Source organism: Panthera onca, chromosome D2, assembly GCF_046562875.1.
Source record: "Panthera onca isolate mPanOnc1 chromosome D2, mPanOnc1 haplotype 2, whole genome shotgun sequence".
Taxonomy (NCBI): Eukaryota; Metazoa; Chordata; class Mammalia; order Carnivora; family Felidae; genus Panthera; species Panthera onca.
Genome location: NC_138349.1, coordinates 58,255,430 through 58,277,904, shown reverse-complemented (window position 1 = coordinate 58,277,904; position 22,475 = coordinate 58,255,430). Strand labels below are relative to the sequence as shown.

General features: G+C 40.2%; 1 protein-coding gene across 2 annotated transcripts; it reads right to left on the bottom strand.

The window, feature by feature from the left end:
* Positions 1–418: 418 nt before the first annotated feature.
* On the bottom strand, positions 419–21,713 carry PBLD (phenazine biosynthesis like protein domain containing). 2 transcript variants are annotated; one of them, XM_060642600.3, is made up of 9 exons: positions 21,584–21,711; positions 11,554–11,653; positions 11,103–11,201; positions 8,250–8,359; positions 8,137–8,166; positions 5,573–5,661; positions 5,130–5,308; positions 2,406–2,468; positions 420–1,297 (listed from the first exon to the last, which is right to left on the bottom strand). In XM_060642600.3, the coding sequence occupies exons 1-9, from the start codon at positions 21,665–21,667 to the stop codon at positions 1,185–1,187; spliced, it is 867 nt and encodes a 288-aa protein (XP_060498583.2). In that variant the 5' UTR covers positions 21,668–21,711; the 3' UTR covers positions 420–1,184. The 2 variants fall into 2 exon arrangements, with proteins under 2 accessions (XP_060498585.2, XP_060498583.2); XM_060642602.3 differs by lacking the exon at positions 2,406–2,468 and having other exon boundaries at positions 419–1,297; positions 21,584–21,713.
* Positions 21,714–22,475: the final 762 nt, after the last annotated feature.

Here is a 22,475-nt window from a genome sequence, read left to right as displayed (position 1 = left end):
AGGTGACAAAAATTGGGACACTACAGGAATTTCTAACTCATTAGCTTACAGTTTCTGAGATGGCTGAGAATTGCCATCAGTGAGATCACCTGAAACAAACACTTAATGACTTGAAAAAGTCCCCATCCCAAAGTCAATTATAGGTATCCATATTATAGATGTCACTGAATTGAAATTCATGTTAAAACTAATTTTATGGGGCGCCTGGGTGGCGCAGTCGGTTAAGCGTCCGACTTCAGCCAGGTCACGATCTCGCGGTCCTTGAGTTCGAGCCCCGCGTCGGGCTCTGGGCTGATGGCTCGGAGCCTGGAGCCTGTTTCCGATTCTGTGTCTCCCTCTCTCTCTGCCCCTCCCCCGTTCATGCTCTGTCTCTCTCTGTCCCAAAAATAAATAAAAAACGTTGAAAAAAAAAACCTAATTTTATTAAAATAAGAGAATAAAGCCTTTTTAAGTTATCACTCTAAATCTATATATCAAGATAAAGATATTATATTACTTTTAGTATTTAATTTTACTACCACACTAGTACACATACATTTCTTGAAATTTCTGGGGTTTTTGGTTATTCTATGTCCTGATTTTTAGTTATTGAACATGAGTCTGTCCCAATAAGGGAGTAATTTTTTAGGTGCATTAAAATGACTCCTAATCTTACCCTCTGACACATATGAACAGCTTTTGCCTTTTTATCTTCATGACGCATATTCATCCATATAAATTCATACTATTCATAGACATAGCATAACATTGCTAACATTTTATAGTCCGCTGTAATTTCCTTTCTTGGCACTATATCATGAGATATTTTTCTATATTTCCACATAGTTATTAGGTCTTTTTAATGTCTGCAAAATATTCTATCAGATACTCACACCTAAGTTTAAATGGTTTGATCTTACTCCTCATAAATTTGTTCCTCATTCTGTGATTGGTAGTCTTAATCAAAGGTGACGACATTAGTCTTCATTACTGGTTACTTACATTTCAAATATGGGTAGAGCCGAAACTCCATTAGTTAATTAGTCAGGAAGCATTATTAAATTTCCATTAAAATGTCTTCATTTTTCTATTTCTAACATGAGGATTAATTTCTGCGTGAATTTGGTAAAAGCATCCTCTCACATTTCTTTTTACGCAGAAAATACTTAGTCATTCAAAATAGCAGCATGGAACCACAACCACCTCTAGGCTGTCAGAGTGCCCTCTAAAACAATAGCAGTGCCACCTCTAATGTCAACTCGTCCATCAGGACGCAGTGAAATCTCCAGTTCTCCTCCTCGGCAGGAACACTGAAAGGCTAAAGAAAACATAATACAAGTCACAAATTAATATTGTTTGTTTCCACCCTTTTTAATTAACATAACATAGTGAAAGACCTCTTATTATAAGCTCTAGAATCTTCCCAGCTCAGTTTAAAATAAATTCCTTCATCTGTCCAGAGTACTGCCCTGCCCTGTTCTCCTGAGCACTGAGGAATCACAAACACAACTGATCCACAAAACACACAGCTCCACATCTTTTCTTCCTGAGCCATTTCCTCTATCACTTCCTGTAATGTCCCAGATACACTCCACCTATAGCTTCCTCCCTGCTTCTATCCAGGAGTAAACAAGGAAATGTGATAAGATAGAGGCATGGACTAGAAGTCTAAGGAGATAAAGAGGGGTGATCTTGGCCCTCCTGAGAGAGCCTCATCTTCCTGGGCCTAAAGAGGACAGAGGGAGTTTGTTCACTAATTGTGCTTATCAAGCAACCACACGTCAGGCAAACAAGAGGCACAGCCTCAGTCTTCCTGGAGTTCAGTGCGTAGGGGAGTAACTAGACCACAAGCTGCCATCCCCAAATCAGAGTTACCTGACCCTAACCCTCCCACTAAGGCCTAACCCTCCCACTAAGTAAGACCTCCATCCCATAGGGTCAGGCTCCTACTTTGATTAGTGCAACTGTGTAACCTCCCTTGGCTGCAATCTATTTTTCTCTACACCCAAGCAATATATTAATCATTAGGGGACTTAATTCAAAAGGAGTTTTTTCGATTCAATCCTATGACTAGCAATGGCAGTATGGAACTTTGGTGATCATCCACTCTCAACTAACTAACCTCATTGGGCCAAAGTTACACAGCTTGTTGATTCTATTCAACAAATGCTTATTGGACACTCACTGTATTAGAAGTGTGTCTATGTGTTGGGAGGAACAGAGGTGGAAGATGTTTGGGGTGGAAGATGTTCTGAGTAGAGGATTCAGGGTGAAGGAATTTAAAATCTTTCATTTTCATGTGGGTTTTTCATGAAAAAAACTTGCATGACATTTTATTACATTTTCAAGTAAATAGTATATATGAGAAGGAATGCTAGCTTCAAGTTCACAAATGTTTTAAAAATTGGGAAAAAAACCTGCCGTACCATGCATGTCTTTCTTCCCCAGTTGCTGAGACCAGTAGCTGCTGAGAACGGCATGGGCAGACCCTTAAAAGAAGTGAAGTTATGATACAAAAACAGGAGTGACTTTGTGGTAAATTTATAAGCAATTACAAACAACTATCCAATTTGACTAAACCTTAGATGGCTTAGCCACAGCTGAGTGTGGAATTATGAATGGAGGTAGAAACGAAGATACAGAATTTATGGATAAGCTCCTCCAAATGATGTATCTCTTATGTTTTACACTTTCTGAAGGCTGAATTAAACTGCAGGGTTATTTTTATAATTTTTTAATTTGAGTATAATTGATACAAAATGTTATATTAGTTTCAGGTATACAAGATAGTGATTCAATTTCTCTATGTGTTATGGTATACTCACCACAAGTGTAGCTACTGTCCATCACCACATGCTATTACAATATCATTGACTATATTCCCTATGCTCTGCCTTTTATTCCTGTGACTTACTCATTCCATAGCTGGAAACCTGTATATCCTACTCCCTCTCACCCATTTCACCCATCCCCCACTCCTTCCCGCTGGGAACCATGAGTTTGTTCTCTGTATTTATAGGTTTGATTCTGCTTTTTATTTGTTTATTCATTTGTTTTGTCTCTTATTCCACATACAAGTGAAATCATATGGTATTTATCTTTCTCTGCCTGATTTATTTCATTTAGCATAATACCTCTATGTCCATCCACATTGTTGCAAATGGAAAAATATCTCATTCTTTTTTATTGCTGCGTAATATTCGTGTGTGTGTGTGTGTGTGTGTATCACACATATCACATATACATGTATCACATCTTCTTTATCCATTCACCTATTGATGGACACTTGGGTTGCTATAAATAGCTGCTATAAACATCAAAGTGCATATATCTTTTTGAATTAAACTGCAGGTTTTAATTTTTGTCCTATCAGTTCATTGTCAGCACATGGTAGGAAGATCAAGGGCTTCACATAAATCTTTCTCTATCTTTCAAGGAAAATATCTCCTTCCCCCTAGGATGAACATGCAAAGAAAAGTGGGAACTATGACAAAAGGTTAAATTTTCCACCAAGCCAACTTTTTCAGGCTTTTGGTACCAATAGAACTTTCTTTTAGTGAGACATTTTTTTCACTGGATTGTACCCTAGTTTTATATCAGTGAATAGATATTAAAATGAAGGAAAAAAATATAAAGTAATAACTGACAGGGGCACCTGGGTGGCTCAGTCAGTTAAGCGTCCAACTTCAGCTCAGATCATGATCTCGCAGTTTGTGAGTTTGAGCCCCACGTTGGGCTCTGTGCTGGCAGCTCAGATTCTGTGTCTCCCTCTCTCTCTGCCCCTCCCCTGCTTGCGCTCTGTCTCTCTCTCTCAAAAATAAATAAACTTTAAAAAATAATAAAGTAATAACTGACAGAAAAGTCTCTGGGGGAAGAAAAGGATGGGTTTTCTTTAGGAAAACTTATCAGATGTTATGAGGGATCCACCTAGGATGACCAAACATCCCAGTTTGCCCAAGACTGTCCTGGTTTTATCACCAAAGGTCCTGTAGGCTGAGAAATGCCTCAGTCCCAAGCAAGCTGAGATGGTTGGTCATCATGTCCAAAGACCTTCCCACTTTAGAAAAGCATTATTACAGGGGAAAACACTTGCCCTCTGTACCAATTAAAACCTTTTAGAAGCAGCTGTGCGGGTGTAAATGCAGTCAAAACTTCTTTTCCATGGGGGAGCGCTGAGCTGTACTTTTTGGATGTCATTGGGCATTCTCCTGAGTCCTTAAAAGTGCTTTGCTGAGCTTTGAATTTCACGTGTTTTCTCAGAGAGTAACTAAGTCAAAGTCCTGAAACCATTCCAGCCTCTGCCTTCTGACCAGAGCAGGAGCCTCAAAGTTCCTTCCCAGCCTCCTTCTGCCCCAGCCACCATCCCATCCACCAGCCTCCTCCATCAAGCATTCCCTTCTTTTTCTCCTCAGCCCACTCTTCTCAAAGAGCATGAGAGGAGGAAGCTTCACATCCTTGCCCATCTTCGATTTCATCCCTCTGCTTCCGGCTGGCAGATCTTGAATAACCCTGTCCCCAAACCCATCCCACCCACTTTGGGGGTAGGTCTGGGAAAGCTCTTCCTGTCCCTATTTCCCACCTACAACCCAGGAGTTTATCCTTCAAAAACCAAATCTTATCTAGATGTCAGCGATCATGCAGGCTGGTCATTGAAAAAGAAACAAAAGGCTTTGGGACTGTAGTGGACATCAGCCCCTGAATTTTGCAAATGGCAGATCTGGAAGTGTTGGTTCAGGGAGCCAGTTTTATCGTTACTATTAAAATAGCTAATAGTTATTGGGCACTTATGTGACAGGTACTGTGCCAAGCACTTACCATGCATTATCTTTATATAACCCTATGAGGTAATACTCATATTTTATAGAGGAGGGAACAGAAATTTTTAAAAGTTAAGTCATTTGCTCCAGGTCAACAGCTAGGAAAGTAGGATGTAAACTCAGACTGTCTGACATAAGGCTGCTATACTGCCTGCTTAATTCTGTAGTTGTCACATGAAACTTCAGTGAAGGAATGGGGGCAGGGGAGATAAGGAAACAGAAACAACTCAAAACCCAAGCAACCTGAAAAGTCATGTGAAGGGCACTTAAACAGCTATTTGTTATCCTCCTCCTTCATTGTTGAACCATCCCCAGGACCCAGTCAAAAAGTACCTGTTACAGGGTCTTCAGCCACACCAACCCACGGTGCAAAATATCTGGAGTAAAAGTCAAATGCTTGGCTCTGCCCTCCAGGCTCTCCTTTAAGGGTGAGAATGAGTCCTTTCACCTTTCCTGTGTTTTCCACTTGCAGAAGATTCTGTGTGTTCACCTTCAGGTTCTCCAAAAATGACCTTGTTCATAAATAGGACCCATTAGGACAAACCCATCCCACAGACCACTACACAGACTCTCTAAAGCAAGATAGGGTGCAGCTTGAGCAAACAGCTCAGCAGTCAGGGAGGAAAGCAAGTTGAATATCTTGCTACCTGGGAACAAAACTCTGACTACATAAATGATGGTTTGACTGGACATAGCACAGTCAAACAAAACCAGAGCTATAAATATGGGTTCTCAGCCCTCCCCAAAGTGCTGACAAAGCCAAAAATCTTGTTTACCTCTTGTAAGTATCACTGAGCCGGACAAGGAGCTTTCGGGTATCTGGAGAATAGCGGATGTCCTGGACCAGTGTATCACCTATGGCAGTCTGTGGAGACAGACCAAAAACTCCTCAGGAGTGCCTCCTGGGTCAAATCATTGATCTTCTGTATGGGGGAAAAACCTCTCATGAGCATCTCCTGTGTGCCAGGCATAGCCAACATCTCCAATCCTAAGAGTTTTAGTTCAGTTTCAGCTCTCAAGGTGTTGCCCAAGGAAGGCTAGTTTCCTGGAGACCAGAGACCTTTAAGGGGGTTGAGCTTACCCTCTGAGAGCCAAAGATAGGCATTGTTCACAAGTATTACTATGTGCCTCCACACTCTACTCTTTCAAGTGTGCATTTTCCTCGCAAATAAAGAGGAAGACTTAGAGAGGCCCAGGGACAGGGACGGACGGACACACACACACACACACACACACTCACACACCTTGACCCAGATCTGAGGGGCCCTGGAGTCAAAGCTCTGAATCTGTCTACTGTCTGTAGAAATGGGGGCCTCAGGCCCATCTCTTAACATTGTTGTGAAGATTAAATGAAATATATATGTGGTCGCCCTGGGTGGCTCAGTTGGTTGAGTGTCCGACTTCAGCTCAGGTCATGATCTCACGTTTGTGGGTTCAAGCCCCGCATCAGGCTCTGTGCTGACAGCTCCAAGCCTGGGGTCTGCTTCAGATTCTGTGTCTCCCTCTCTCTCTACCTCTCCCCTGCTTGCAGTCTGTCTCTCTCGGTCTCTCAAAAAAATAAAATGTTAAAAAAAAAAAAACTTTTTTTAAAAAAGAAGAAAAAAAGAAAGAATATACATGGAGTCCCAGCATCAGCAAACAGGAGATTCTATATGGCAAGGACTCAGGGCCAGCAGTTTGAATAAAAGTGGGGACTAGACCACTCATCTTAACACTACTCTGTTTGGCAAGCACTGTTTTCACTCAGACTGTGTGCTGTGGATCAGTAACATAGCAACATTTACTAAAGATACTTTCATTCACGCTCTACCTAAGACTGCACACAATCTTGCTCATATCCTAGAACATTATTTGTGTGATTGGTTGTTGATTTGGAGTGCTGAGATTATAAGGGGGGAAAAGCCTCTCCAAGTCACCCTTTGGCACCACCACTGGCTGTAGGCAGAGCAGATGAGAATTACACAGTAGTGATCTGACCATCATTAGGTCGCTTCAGGTTCTCTAATCTTCTCTAGGGGCTGAGATGTTCCAGGTCCCAAAACCAAGACTCCATCCACTTTGGGTGATGCCTCAACTGTCTGCCCCTGTTTCCACAGCTGAATAATGTCCGTCCCTCTAGAAATGGAAACTCTGGCAGCCAGATCCCATCTGCTCTTGGGGACTTTCAGTTTCTCAGAAGGATTATTCAACCCTCCTCTGCATGAATTCTTATGTCAATTTGAAAGTCTAATTCTCAGATGAGAATCTTATTGTTAGTTTCTAGGAACATAAAATGACAATACTCGCTATAACTAACTCTTTATCGTGCCCATTTTACAAATGCTGAGCCTCAGGCATAAAGATACCAGGTTAAGTTCTTTCTACCATGACCAAGGTCTATGCTGTGAATATTTTCCACTTTCTTGACAACATGCTTAAAGTAGTTCATTTATGAATTTGGCTTGTCTTCCAAAACCTGAGCCACAGGTGGGGCTGAGTGTAAAATCAGAATCTATAATCCTTACTGCTACTCTTTGAAAACAATAGACAATATAAGACACTAAACAGATTATAAATGCTTTAGTTGAAAAGTCAATGAGAAACACCCCAGTGGCACCCACAAAGGCCATTTTACAGAATTTTTTTTTTTTTTTGTCGCTGCAGCCCTTGTCCTGGTCTTGACCAGTCCCTTCCTTCTCTACAAACTAAGTACCTGGTCATCCAGAGCTGCTCTGCCCCTCTGGCATCTCCACAGGATGACCATAGTGCATACTTCACTGGGGAACAGTGAGAATTACAGGAGATATTGCATGTGAAATGCTTATTAGCACCTGGTACTGCACAGGGAGACTCTCCAAAATGTTTATTATCATTATTGTTATTCTTGTTATTAAGACCCACCCCTATATAGACCTCCAGAGGAAGGCAGACTCTGAATCTTGCCTTCTGTCTCAACTTAGCCAGACTTTCCTGCCCTCCTCCATCAAAGCACAGCTCCCTGACCTCAGCCTCATTCTCCACCACAGAAATTAGGATCGCCCTGCCAGGCAGCTTCCATTCTTCTTTCTCTCAGCCACCACACAGCAGTCTGTCCTCCCCTTACCTTCATGGAAGCTAATACTGACAATGAAGGGTCAGGGAAAATTGCTCAACCTTCTCACCAAATAACATTCAGTATTAAAATCCACACCTCAAATGCACTGCGCACTCTTCATCCGAGCTTAGACTGGAACATTTACACTGATAGAAGGCCTATCTTTGGGGGTCAAAGGCTACTGATCCTTTGTGTTCAAACAACAGATCAGACCAGATGTTCAAATGACCAGATCACATGAGCTTAAGTTTAATTCCTTGCACCAACCTTTATCAAGTCATCCACTTCATGGAAGTCCTAGATGAGGAGAAGAGACAAGACCGTTGTAAAACAGGCAAGCTGTCAGTTGTATACAGTTCATGGCAATAATTAGAGCTTACCTGGGGGTGAGTTGGATAAAGAGGCAGATCCAGGATGATACCATCCTGTGCTCTTCTGGCCGTTAGTTCCCCACTCAGAGTGACAAAGGTTAGAGTGCTATTCACATTTTCTGGCCAAAAAAAAGAGTCTTACTTTTGTCAATTATACAGGAATTTTGAGAGAAAATCAAGAAATAGGAAAATAAACTTTGTTATATACTTACATATCTGTTTTGATCACTATTGTGTTTCCCTAGATTCTGTGGCAGTGCTGCCTTTTCCCATAAGGAGGGGTCCAAGTTTGCCTTACTGTGGTCCAGAGTAGAGAAAGGCATCCCTGGACTCTCACTTGAGAACCGAGAATATAACTGATTGGACTTGACATCATACTGCAAGGCTTCAAATGCCAGCTTCTTTTAGCTTACTAACTCTGCCTTTGAGCAAACTATTTAACCTCCTTAAGCCTCCATTTCCTCATCAATAAAATGGGGTAAAAATTAAACCTACCTCATAGGGATGCAATAGTGTTTTCTAATGCAGATTTTTAAATATACACTATAGAGTTACAAATAATACTAGTCTAAGATATGCCAAAGGGATGACAAATAGAATATACAAATTATGAACAACAGTCTAAAGGAACAAATCAAGCTTACCCTAAATAAACCAAGCTATACATAAAATTATCATTTGAAGATTGAGCCTTCATGTTACTGATACAACTTGGGCCACTTATCTGACCTCATTGTGGGTAACATTTTTAGTGAAAACAAAGATTTATGACCTAATTCTTTCCTCCCCCTTAATATTTCTGTGAAACTTAACCATATCTAAAAGGTAAGGAAATTTGGCATTGTCAATTAACTTTCACTGACTATAAAATTTGTACTCTAAAACCCAAAGTTTAATTTTTCTTATTATAATTGGTGGAATACATTATTATTTACAAAGCACCTTTTCATAACTTATATAACCTTAAGACCACCCTATGGGGGATCTGAAGGTTATTATTCCAAGTCTCTGCCTCACTTCAACCAATGTGGGGTTTCAAAAGACACTCAATCCAACTTCAGTAAAATCTACTTTTCAAGACTGAGTTCCTAAACAATATTTCAGGATACTTTCCTGCCTTCAGGAAAAGGGTTCTTGTCCCCTATCCACAGAAACCAAAATTGTCTTTTTAAGACATATAATGGATTACATTGTAGAGGAGCCTTGACCTGACTCTCAATGTTATCTCCTGCCAGTCACCCCCAAGAAGCTCCAGCCACTCCTAGTATACAGGCTGCATCTCAAGGGCTTTGCATTTGCTGCTACCTCTGACTCCTTCTCACAGTCTAGCTCTTTGTACAGATGGCTTCATATTCTTCAGCCTGAAGGTCCCTTCTCTAGTGCATGCTGTTGTCCAAAATCTCACTCAACCTTCCCCTCTCAAGGCAAGGACTAGGTGAGGCAAGGAAATACAGAGGAACAAATTTAAGGAGGCATCTGCTCTCAGGTACAGCCTGAAGGCTTGATTTTCTCCCCCTTCACCCAACCCCAACCGGGTTGTGGAAGGTGTTGGTGACCAACAGCTCTCAGCTGAGCCCCACTCTGTGAATTGCCCTTGGGTGAGTAGAGCTATTTTACCCAAGGTCATGCTGCTTTTCTGGGCATTGGAGGCTGGTCAATGGAAGGTACAAAGGCCTAAACTTTTGCTTCTATTTAGAACTATACTACTTAAAGAACCTTGGCAGCTTTAGACCTCCCTGTGGATTTGGCCTAGGCCTTTCTTTGTTGCTACCACTTTGCAGTTCACCTTCTCGCTCTTGTATTCCACTTTCTTTACTCCCCTACAAACATTGATCCCAAGAATACTGCCCGCAGTTCTTCCGGCATGCAGTGTGTCTCAGAGTCCACTTCCTGGGGAAACTCGCCCTGTAACACCTTCCCTACCACCTCCATCTAAGTAACTCCCCAGAGAACCTCCTTTTCCAACTCTGCACTCACTACAGTTACCCTCTGTCATATCGTCCTGTGTATTTCCTTGTTTAACTTCCTGTTTGTTGTCTACACCTATTCATGGCTACTTCCATCTCCACTTTTAGGGCATTTCTAGGCATCTCTCCCCTACCCCATTCCCACAAAGCCCTGACCTTTATTACACTAAATGTAGCTAGGATGAAAACTGGTAGGATTGAGGTCCTGCATCATCTCTTCATAAGGTAAATGTGTATAGTCAGGGCTCATGAATCTTCAGAGTAAAGAATCTCTTGTGATGGGCGTTTGGCTGGCACAGTCTGTAGAGTATGTGACTCTTGATCTCGGGGTCCTGAGTTCAAGCCCCACATTGGGTGTACAGTTTACAGAAGAAGGAGGAGGAGGAGGAGGAGGAGAAAGAAAAAGGAAAGAAAGAAAGAAAAGAAAGAAAGAAAGAAAGAAAGAAAGAAAGAAAGAAAAGAAAGGAAGGAAGAAAAAAAAGAAGAAGAAAGAAGCAGCAGCAGCAGCTGCTGCTCTTGCAAAATGAATTTCAATGTGGGTGGGGACATATTCAGAGCAAAAAGTGCCTTATGGTTCCCAGATATCACATCATGTGAGATGCCTGTTGTGTCTCACAAGCTCACCCGCTGTGTTGGTCAGAGACCAGAGAACTCCTCTTCAAAATAAAATGGCATTCTAGAGAACACTGACCATGGCTTTCCAACATGCCTGGCACATATTCAGGAAGGCCAAAGTCTCGGGGGCTGTTTTTGTTTTGGTGTACCGAATTGCATGAAATAGATTCTGTAATGTCTTTATACCAGTATCTTTGATTCATCACAAAGACTTTGTGAGAATTTTTTTAAATATTGGCTATTTGCTAAATGATGGGTTCATAAAAGAAAATCACATTACTCATTTTGTAAAACAGCACAGCTGCGGAAGCCAGGGTAGCATGGCCACAGAGAGGAACCTCAGTCGCCGGCGTAAACCACCTTAATCCAAAGCAGGAACCTTCAGAGGAAGAAAAACCAAAGAGAAATGAGATCATTCCTATACAAGTGGGTCACAAATTTTTTATTTTCTTACTCTTTTCTAGATATTTCCCTAGCATGATTAATAGCTGAAAGGAGGAATGAAGGAGGCCAGCATCGTCAGGCTCCCCAGTGCTGATCTGGAGCTGAAATGTTCAAATCACCCAACACCTGCTCCCCGAGATGAACTGAAAACTAAATCAGAATCTCCCCCTGCTCTTCTCCTATCTGCATGCAAATAGTAAATAGGCATCTCTCTTAAATATCATTCCCCACTGGAAAAGCAGCTTCTGGTGTCATTCAAGAATGGCTTTAAAAAAAAACATATTTACTTTGTGTAAAGTTATCAGTTGGGTGCAGTTTTCGGATAAAAGCAGTTTCAGAGAGGTTCATTTCTCTTGCAATTTTTTGATGCATGTCTTCATCCAATTTCTAAATTAGAAACAAAAGTTTATTGAGATTCCAGAAAAACAAATCAGACTTCCTTGGACAGCAACTGCCATTAGTTAATGATATAGCTTTTTAATATTAGAAGTTACATGCTTCACAGGAAATAATTGCCAAGGAAGTCCAGATACTTTTACAAAGGTTGTTTCTCAGAAATCTATGCTTGTAGCACCCTTCATAGGTTGTAGATGCTCGGAGCTGGAACAGACTCTGGAAAACCTACTGGCCTGGCCTATCTTTCATCAGACTATTATCTAATCTGTCTGAGAGCCTATACTCTCTTCTAAATAATCTCCACAAAGAGAAACTTCACAATCTTCCTTTCTTGTTGAATAAAAAGATGTTCAGCATGCACTGTGGGTAGGCTGGCCCATTCTGCCCCCATTTATACATGCATTTCCTTTTACAAGTCAGGCCTCAGGCCAGAGCTCACCTCCTTCAGGAAGCCTTCCAGACCACTGTGTCTAAAGGCTTTGTCTCCTCCCAGTGCTTAGGCCACCTGAATTTACCGAGTATATCCCTTCGCTGTCTGTCTCCCACCATCTGAGGGGACATTATGAAGGGATATTATGAGGGCATACAATGTGCTACCTTGCTTTGTCCTGGCTTAGAACAATGTTCTGTATTCATCCCAGAATGGTAGTAGCTCACTAAACATTTGCTGAAAGAATACATTATTCACTTCATCCTCCTTTTTATTTTGTTTTTTATGTGACCTCTATGCCCAACTTGGAGCTCGAATTCATGACTCTGATATCAATAGTCACATGCTGTACTGACTGAGCCAGCCAGGCACCCCACTTTATCTTCATTTTAAAAACCCTCAGTATAGAGGGTTGATGGGGGGTGGGAGGGAGGGCAGGGTGGGTGATGGGTATTGAGGAGGGCACCTTTTGGGATGAGCACTGGGTGTTGTATGGAAACCAATTTGACAGTAAATTTCATATATTAAAAAATAAAAAAAAAAACAACAAAAAAAAAACCCCTTCAGTATAGATATTTTTATCTACTTGTATATAACGAAATCAAATACAGAGAGGTTATGTAATATCCTAAGGTCATAATATGCCTAATAAATGGTAGAGTGGTTAAGAGTGTGGACTTTGTAAGTGGTAACAACTAGTGAATCTAGAGGAAAGGTATATGGATATTCATTGTACCATTCTCAAACTTTTCTGTAAGTTTTTAATTTTTCAGAAAATGGTTAAAAAAATAATGTGAATTTGTATCCTGGGTCAGGTCCTAGTAGCGGTGCAAGAGTGGGGAAGTCACTTATCTCATGGAGCCTCAGTTTCCACACCTTTAAAAATGAGGAGAACAGGAGCACCTGGATGGCTCAGTTGGTTGAACGTCCAACTCTTGATTTCAGCTCAGGTCATGATCTCATGGTTCGGGTTTGCGGGATCGAGCACCGCATTGGACTCTGTGCTGACAACACAGAGGCTGCTTGGGATTCTCTCTCCCTCTCTCTCTGCCCCTCCCCTGATCAAGCTCGTGTGTGCTCTCTCTTGCTCTCTCTCTCAAAATAAATAGACAAACTTTAAAATAGACAACAGTACTTAAGTGAAAGAGTTACTGTAGAGACACATAAAATACACACACACACACACACACACACACACACACACATTCCTCTTAAGAAAAAAAATGGGTCAGAAATATGCGTTTTCCTTTAGAGAATGAAAATCAACTTTTTAATCAACAAATGCTCACTAGTTAGATTTAAATTCTAAAGAAGTCTCAAGACAAATGTATTTTTGCTTTGGCCAAATGTACTATTCCTGAGCCCCTGAAACCCAGAAATAAGATTTACAACTTTATACTAATAAATTCATAATTCACTTATCTGACTTATGTAAATTAAACACCCATTCTCTTTTAGTTGATGCACATTCTTTGGAAACACTTTCCACACACTCATATAAGGCACAAAATAGTGGTTATTTTTTAAACTATCAGCTAATATAAAAATCCTAGTGGACTTACTAAGCTATTCTTAAAGGAACACCGTATTCAAAACCTATAGATGCTCTGTAGTCCTATAGAAAGAGAAATTACTTAAGAAATTGATATTTAATGGGATGCCTGGGTGGCTCAGTCAGCTAAACACCTGGCTCTTGGTTTCAGCTCAGGTCATGATTTCGTGGTTCGTGACTTCAAGTCCCACATCAGATTCTGCACTAACAGGGTGGAGCCTGCTTAGAATTCTCTCTCTCTCTTTCTGCCCTTCCCCCTCTCACTCTCTCTCTCCCTCTTTCTCTTTCTCAAAATAAATAAATAAACTTAAAAAAAAAAGAAATTGGTATTTATTGCCTGAAAACCCAAACATAACACAATGGTTTTGTGTTTTAGTTAACATTTTCCTTTCAAAAGATTAAATCGAATAATGCACATAAAGTGCTCATCACAGTGCCCAACACATAGTAATTACTTGATAAATGTTAGCTTTTATTTTGAGTGGCTCAAAGCCCATGCTTTAACCAGCCACACTTCTCTTCCTCTCCATAACAAAGACAAACTATTATTATCCCTTTAACACACTGCAAACAGGAAAAACAATATCTATCAGATAAGATGGATTCTTGCAACATTTCTCAGGGAAGGCAGAAATCAGTCAATTACCAAGTGCTGTGCTAGGCCAGCAGCATCAGCACCACTACTGAAGAAATTTGTTAGAAATGCAGAGTCTCAGGCCCCACCCCAGACCTTCTGAATCAGAGTCCTCATATTTTTAAAGATTTTTATTTTGGGGGTGCCTGGGTGGCTCAGTTCGTAAGTGTCTGACTCTAGATTTCATTTCAGGTCATGATCTCCCAGTTTGTGAGTTCGAGCCCTGTGTTGGGCTCTGCACTGATAGCACAGAGCCTGCTTGGGATTCTCTCTCTCCCTCTGTCTCTGGCCCTCCCCTGCTCTCTCTCTCAAAAATAAATATTAAAAAAAAAGATTTTCATTTCTAAGTAATCTCTACACCTAACATGGGGCTCAAACTCATGACCCTGAGATCAAGAGTCACATGCTCTACCAACTGAGCCAGCCAGGTGCCCCTGGAATCTCCATTTTTTTTTTTTTTTTTTTTACTAGATCTCTAAGTGATCCATGTGCACATTAAAGTTTGAGAAACCCTGGTGTATAAGATATGGACCCATGTTCAATGGGGTTAGCATCTTGCAGGGAATCAAGACAGACGCAGCAACAATGAGCAACACCAGAGAGTATATAATTGAGACACATAGATTTTGACAATAAATACTCTAGGACTTTTTTAAAATTTTTTTTAAATGTTTGTTCATTTTTGAGAGACAGACCATGAGCTGGGAAGAGGCAGAGAGAGAGGGAGACACAGAATCTGAAGCAGGCTCCAGGCACACAGCTGGATGTGGGGATCAAACTCACAAACAGTGAGATCATGACCTGAGCTGAAGTCAGACGCTTAAGTGATTGAGCCACCCAGGTACCCCAATACTCTAGGACTTTAAAGATGAAGCTATGAGGTAGACTTAGGAAAAGGACAAATTTTGGTGAGTTGGACAGGAAAGTTTGTGCAAAAAGCTTTATACTGGGGATGCTTCTTGGGCAACTCACTTGACCTCACTTCTGTTCTTGTTAACTCCTTGACACTCTAGGATTCCGTGAGCCGAGGCAAGGAGAATTAGGATGGTAGTAATGAAATGGCATGAACACCTGTTACACCTGTGGGCCCAGAGAGTAAGTAGTCCCACCTGAGTGGGGGCGGGGTGAGTCTGCTGGGCATCCCAGCCAATAAGGTAACAATGTTAAGAAGCACTCCTCGCAGGGGCACCTGGGTGGTTCAGCAGGTTAAGCATCTGACTTCAGCTCAGGTCATGATCTCACGGTTCATGGGTTTGAGCCCTCTCAGGCTCTGCTGACACCTCAGAGCCTGGAGCCTGCTTCGGATTCTGTGCCCCCCCCCCCGCCCCTCCCCTACTTGCACTCTCTCTCTCAAAATAAGTAAACATTAAAAAAAAATTTTTTTTAAAAAGGAGCACTTCTTGCAGTCCACTGAATGTTCTGTGTGGAAACTGGCCCACATGTCTGTGCATACAACACCCTCGAGAAACTGGGAGCCAACTAATTCCCTAGTACAGACCTCAGTGGTGATTGAAGGCGTAATAAAGAAAAGACTGTGCTGGTCTTTCCAGATTTGCCTCTGCGGCTGCAGGAACCTGTGGTGCCTGCCAATCCTTCCTCTATCTGATCTGGCCAAACTCCTTATCCTCATCCTTCCTTTCTTTGTCTACTTCTTCCCTCTACCTTTACAACAAGAGTCTCAAAATTCATTAAAGCATCCCACATTGTAGCCAAGCTCACCATCTATTGGTAATAGATTTCTTTGCAAATGGGCTTGTTTGCACATCAGCTAGAACACACACTTCATGACTGTCAGCTCTTTAGTCCTCTCTACCTCGATGTATTGCACCAATTGCAATTTGAATTTCTGTGGCTCTAATTTCTGTCCCAGGACACTTAAAATGCACTTGTTATTTGTCTGCAGGACCAGAGATTGTAGAAAGTTTGATAGTAGCAGCTCTCAAATTCAGGCAGCTGAATTTCTACACTGGAACAAAAGGTCAAGGTAATGGTGAATCGTGAGAGGGCTAATGTTGTTTCAACTTTGAGAGCTTTAGAAGAGACTGCATTCATTCAAAAAACTGAATTTTTGTTCTAATAATTTTTTTCATTTTACCCTAAAGTTGTTTATTTTCAAATGCAGCACATCAAGGTTACACACCAACAACTGTTAATTCTCTTCCTCTAATATCCATTTCCCTTTGGCAATCTCATGAGTCAAATTTCCAACAGCAAAAACAGAGGCATGGTTGTTTTTCTGAGTTCCAGTGTACTGCATTGGGACACTAAGGTATCCTCACCATTTGGCCCACAAACATTAATGATCAGAAAATCAGAGCAAAGTTTTAAAATACTCCCATCTTGTGGCAGCTTAGAAACATGACAGTCAAAAAATGGTAGTCCTGCTATCGTTCCCAGTTCATTTGTCCCTCTGCTGTAGATGGATCCCAACAAAGGAAACACACTTGGATATGGAAAGTTGTAAATCATCCAGGAAGAAACAGGAGGTTCCTTATGAGGCACTTGTATTTCATATTTTGAAGTTATGTCCACACAATGCAGCACTCAAACTGTAGGCCATCTTTGGTTGTTCCTGATGGTTCTTACGGGTGCCTAGTCTCTCCAGCTCCATCATAGAACCCAAAGCTCATACTCACCTTGCATACCCCGCCCCCCCCACCTCACCAATGAGAATAAAAGATCAGTAGTTGTTAGCTAGAACTCTTAGAGATTTTTGCCATAATTTAATTAATTAATAGATTTACTTTCACTCAATAGCTATTTAGTGCCTGACATGTGCTAGGCCATGTGTAATAGAACAAGTTAGAATAGGTTAAGATTTCATAGAATGTGCAGTCTAGTGAGGAAGACAGGCATTAAATGAATTTCAAGAGTGATGCATGCTACCAACTGGGAAGTAAGGGATGCCGTGGGAGAACATGTCTACTGTGGTGATGAGTATGATGGGTTAAAAGCATGGGCCGTGCAGTCAGGCAGACCTGGGGTGGGGATCCTGAAGTCAGCCACTTAGGTAATTACTTAACCTTCCTCTGCCTCTGTCTTCGAATTTGTAAAATGGGATAATAAGACCTACTCTTAGAGTAGATGTAAGGATAAAATGAGATAACATATAAAAAGCAATTTAGCACAGTATCTGGCTGAACCTGCCTGAAGTCATTGCTTCCAAAGCTGAGGGTTATGTGCTAGAAGAGAGTGATGTAGAAATTCCCACATCAGCGTCTCCTCCCTTGCATTTCTCTCTTCCCTCAAATACTGGGCAAGAGAAAACCCTTCAATGGCCTAGAAAAATCTTCTCTGCACTCTTCATCCCTTTTCTGGCCATAAAAATGAGATATGACTTTGGAATTCCTGAGAAACCCCAGGAGCCTCTGACCCGGTAGAGGCACACAGAGCCAGTGATCCTCTAAGGAAGGGCACCAGGTTTGGAAATGGCCACTGCGTCATAAGCTTCCCCACATGAGTTAAAGCACAAACTGAACTGAACACAGTAGTGCTGTATACTTGTTTTTCCTTAAATACATAACACACCAAGCTGTAAAGAAGCCTTCGTTACCCTCTAAATTTAACCAGGAAAACTGGAACAGCGAGTTGTTTAGGAACTAAAATGAAGCATTCCTCTTTAAAAGTGCAAAGCCAATCCTCCTTACTGTCCCTGGAAATGTTTGGGTTAGTGTTTAAAAGAATACACACACACACATATGTATATATGTGAATATTATATTGATTGTGGCATAGTGTCCAGCACATGGTACGTGGCCAGGAGATGCCAGCTGAATTGGAATAAATGTATATTCTAGGCACGCAACAAAGCTGTTTTTATAGATAATTTTAACAGGAAAACTCAAGAATAAACCACTGTTTAGGGGTGCCTGGCTCAAATGGAAGAATGTGCGACTCTTGATCTCGGGGTCATGAGTTCAAACCCCATGTTGGGTATAGAGAATACTAAAAAAAATAAATAAAAACTTTTAAAACAAACAAAACAAATATTAAAGACTGTTTAAAAGATCCTCTGAAACAGTGGTTTTCAACTGGGGGCAATTTTTTATTGTCATGATAGGGAAAAGGGAAGACTGCTATCATCTAGTGGGTAGAAGCCAAGGATACGGCCAACACTGCAGATGACAACCTCACCCTACAAAGAACTACCCAGTTCTGCCACTGTTGAGAAACCCCACCCTAAACATACACCCACAAACAACACCTACGTACAACAACAACAACAACAACAACAAAACAACTTGAGGCTTTGTTAGAATATGAAGGAGAATAATTATAGGCTCCCTACCCCTATTGATATGTTATTTTCATTAATTAACACTGTTTTACAAAAGAATAAACAGCATATCACCCCTTATCACTACCATAGCCCTCTGACCCATTCAAGTTTTTGGTCATGAATTCCTGTAGTTGTTACACAGCTATCAAAGTAAAATATCTGTTTCATTTTTTAAAATATTGTTTCTATACATTTTTATACCTGTACATGATCTTTATTGTCAAATTGATTGTCCAGCATTTGAGGACACCATCAAGTTTTTAAGGTTTTCAATATTTTTTTCAATTATCTGTTCCATATTCCATTTAGCCCTTAATCAGTTTTTATTTTCAGCTAATGTACAGCATTAAAAGTTACTCGCGTGAAAATTCTTTAAATGGACTTGTCTAGAAAGGAAAACAAAAGAAACTTTACAATATTCTAGAAGCTCTTGGAATGTTGTTAGCCAGAATTTTTTTTTTTTTTTGCTTTCCTTCCAGAAGTCTTTTATCAAGTATTGAAACAGCTCAAAGAGCAATTACTTTGTCTTTAGTCTGCCCACCAAGTTTTTTGCGATTAGTCTCATCTCGGTCAAATTTTTAAATAATTTTAAACAAAACAAAACAAAAAAGAACATCCCTTTGAAGCCCTTCACTTAAAATCTGAAGTAGTTTCCCATCTGAAAAATCCAACATTGTTCTGTTCTCTGAGTCCCTCTTGTAGATCTTTTAGCCTTTGTGGTAACTGTTGAATAATGATCAGGTTTACATGTCTGTTTTTCCCACTAGACTTTGAGCACCTCAAAGGCAGGCAAACTTACTCAACTTTGTACCTCCTGTCCCTACCCCAAAGCCTGGCTCGTGGCAGATATGGACAAATATTTGTAGAATACAGTAATGACAGGCTAAACACTGACCAAATTATGGGAAACATTACAAGGTTTAACAGTTATTTGTCTCTGATATTTTCCTAAGTTTATTTGTGTTCTCTCTAGGTGTTTCAGGTATCCACTGTGTCCAACCATGGGTAAAAGAATCCAAGGGCATAAACCACAGTTTATACTTCCACTCTAATTTTTATTGCTTATGAGTTGAGAAAAGTGCCAAGTTAGCCTCTAGGAGAACAGGATTCCCCAGACCACAGAATAGGAAACTAGCAAACTATTCTTTAGATATCTATTCAGTTGTCTCTGGCAAGCCACCAAATTAGCCTGGTCCCACAGGTCCAAAGCCCGGAAATGAATTGGGAGAGCATCCCTGAATCGTGGGCTTCCTCATTTTCTTTTTCTTTCTTCCATTCTTACTGAAGCATATTGCTTTGAACTATGCTAAGTTCTCTGCTTAAATTTTTATGTCCTGGTTTTTCCAAATATATAAAAAACATGTAAAATATAATTGAAGAGCGAGAAAAAGGCTCCGGTGTGTAGTGCATGTACTGGAAGTAAAAGGAATAAATTGAAGAATATTGCTAATTCTTGTCATTTGGTGAAAATTGAGTATATAAATCACTAGAAACTATTTTCAGAACTCTTCGAGGAGATTACATGAGGACATGCGACAAATACACTAAGTCTCTTAAGCAATTTCATTCATTTGCACAATTCCTTGACATGAAGCTGTTTGCCAGATTATTTCTAAAGAAAGTTCACGATTTAGAATCTGGTTGTTAATCATTCTCTCAATAATCCTCCCAAGCTCTTGTGTTACTTGGTAAAGCCTATTAACTTAATTACTTCCTGCATTTTATGGTTGGAAGATGCCAGCTGCAAGGTTGCATAATGAATGTATCCTTAAGGACAAGATGAGGACTTTTCATCACCATTTTGCTGCTCTGCTTGAGGGAGAAAGTGTACCAAGTGTACCAAGAACTCAATCAACAGCATTCACCCATCTCAGTAAAACCCCAGCCATTCTTCATCTTGAGAGCACAATAGAATCACTTGGGGAAACTTTAAAAAACAGTGCTGCCTGGGTTCCACCCCTAGAGATTCTGGGATGCACTTGAGCATAGGAATTTTAAAGCTCCTTGGGTGATTTTAATATACAATTTGACATTCATTGCACTTAAAGTCTCCAACACACACTTGGCCCAGCTTAGTAAAACTTATTTAAGATCATCAAATGCTTACTGTGTTTTCGAAGTAATTCTCAGGCAATCTGCTCTTGCACTAACTGCTCTGAGTGGAAGGGCTCCTTGGCTTGTTTCCTAATACCCAGGTACCAACACAAAGCACTGAAGGTTAGTGAATATTTAACTATTCTGTTAATACTCATCCTAACCAAAAGCCATTTTTAAAATAAGACTTTTAGGGGGCACCTGGGTGGCTCAGTCGGTTAAGCATCCAACTTTGACTCAGGTCATGATCTCCCAGTTCATGGGTTTCAGCCCTGTATGGGGCTCTCTGCTCTCAGGGCAGAGCCTGCTTTGGATCCTCAGTCCCCCGCCCCCTCTTTCTGCCCCTCCACCCACTCTCTCTCAAAAATGATTACCAAAAATGAATAAACTTTTTTTTTAAACAAGACTTTCAAGAAAAAAGTTCTCCCTACATTAGAGCTTAATTACCACTTAATTACTTAATTCTTTGCAAAATGTTTCATTTACTTGGTCCTGAAAAGAATTTCTAATTGTCTGAACTATAGCTAAGGTTAAAGATATCCAGCTAAAATCTTTTATGTTAAATATAATATCATCCATGTCTGGTCACATAAAACTCATCTAATTTCATTCGCTTTCACATTTGGTGCTCACTAAATGAAAACCTGATGTCTAAAAATGAGCTCTATATCTTTTTTTTTTCTTAATAGGTTCTAGTTCTTCCTTACGTAAGTCTTTATTTTTCTAGACTTAAAGCATCTGGGTGTAAGCATTCTCATCATATAATTTGGTCAAAATCAACTTGCAGACATAAACATCGCTGATATCATTTGACAAAGAACACAAACCAAAGACAAACAGGTGGGTCTGATTGTTGTTGTTGTTTTTAAGAAATATTTGGTTCTACGGGAATCTAGAATTTTAAGCACCGCACTTCAAAACCAAGTACTTACATTTTCCAGAAGACAAACAGCAGCAGGATTCCCGTGAAATGCTTTTGCTGTAAATGCATCTACTGTGAAAATAGGGAGCTTCATTTTCCTTGCTCTCCAAATTGCCAGTAGCCTGCTTTATTTCTTGTTGTTGCAAAAAAATCAGGAAGTTAATGTTTTACTTGGTGTACAGAAGCAACCAATAATTAATTCCCAGGTACAAAGTCAACAATTTCTCTAATACACCTAAAGATAGGTGATCCCCTAGTATTTTTAAGTCTCTAAATTGAATTTGTTTTCAAATACTGGATAAATAGAATATTTTATTTTCAAATTTTGTATTGATGTTTATACTGTACGTATACTTAAGAACATAATCATATTCTTTGTTAGAGTAGCCAAACTAGCTTAGGTTATATTTTTAATGAAGTACATGACATGTCCAAGGGGCATATATGTTGCTTATAGTCTGCCAATGAATCACAAGCCTTTTAAAATAGTGCTTTTTTTCCAATTGTAAAAAGTATCCTCATTATAAAAAACTTGGAAAGTTAAAGAGTGACCCATAATCATGCAAATCAACAATAACGTTGTTGTTTTTGGTTTTTTAGTTTTTGGGTTTTTTTGGATTTAACATAGTAAAGGAGTCTCAAGCTTTAATTAATTTTGTGTTATTTTGTAAACCTGTACATGGAGACTTTTTTTTCACATGGAGACTTTTTTGAGCTCATGTGACATATTTATTAAAATAAAGCTTTTCATTATAAGAATAATACTTTCTCTTTACTGAAAATCTATAAAATACAGAAAAGCAGGGGTAAAAAATCTGTACTTCTACTCCCTAGAGATAAATTCTGTTAACATTCTGGGTGTTTCTTTTGCTTTACTACAAAGCATGGTCCTTGTCAGAGCA

Bases quoted from the DNA above. Each gene is read 5' to 3' on its own strand.
- PBLD (XM_060642600.3), bottom strand. From the start codon at position 21,667: ATGAAGCTCCCTATTTTCACAGTAGATGCATTTACAGCAAAAGCATTT. The intron at 8,167-8,249 runs GTAAGCTCTAAT...CTCCTCATCTAG, and splicing joins TTTATCCAACTCACCCCCAG to GACTTCCATGAAGTGGATGA. The intron at 2,469-5,129 runs GTACTTTTTGAC...ACTTCTTTTAAG, and splicing joins GGCTGAAGACCCTGTAACAG to GGTCTGCCCATGCCGTTCTC.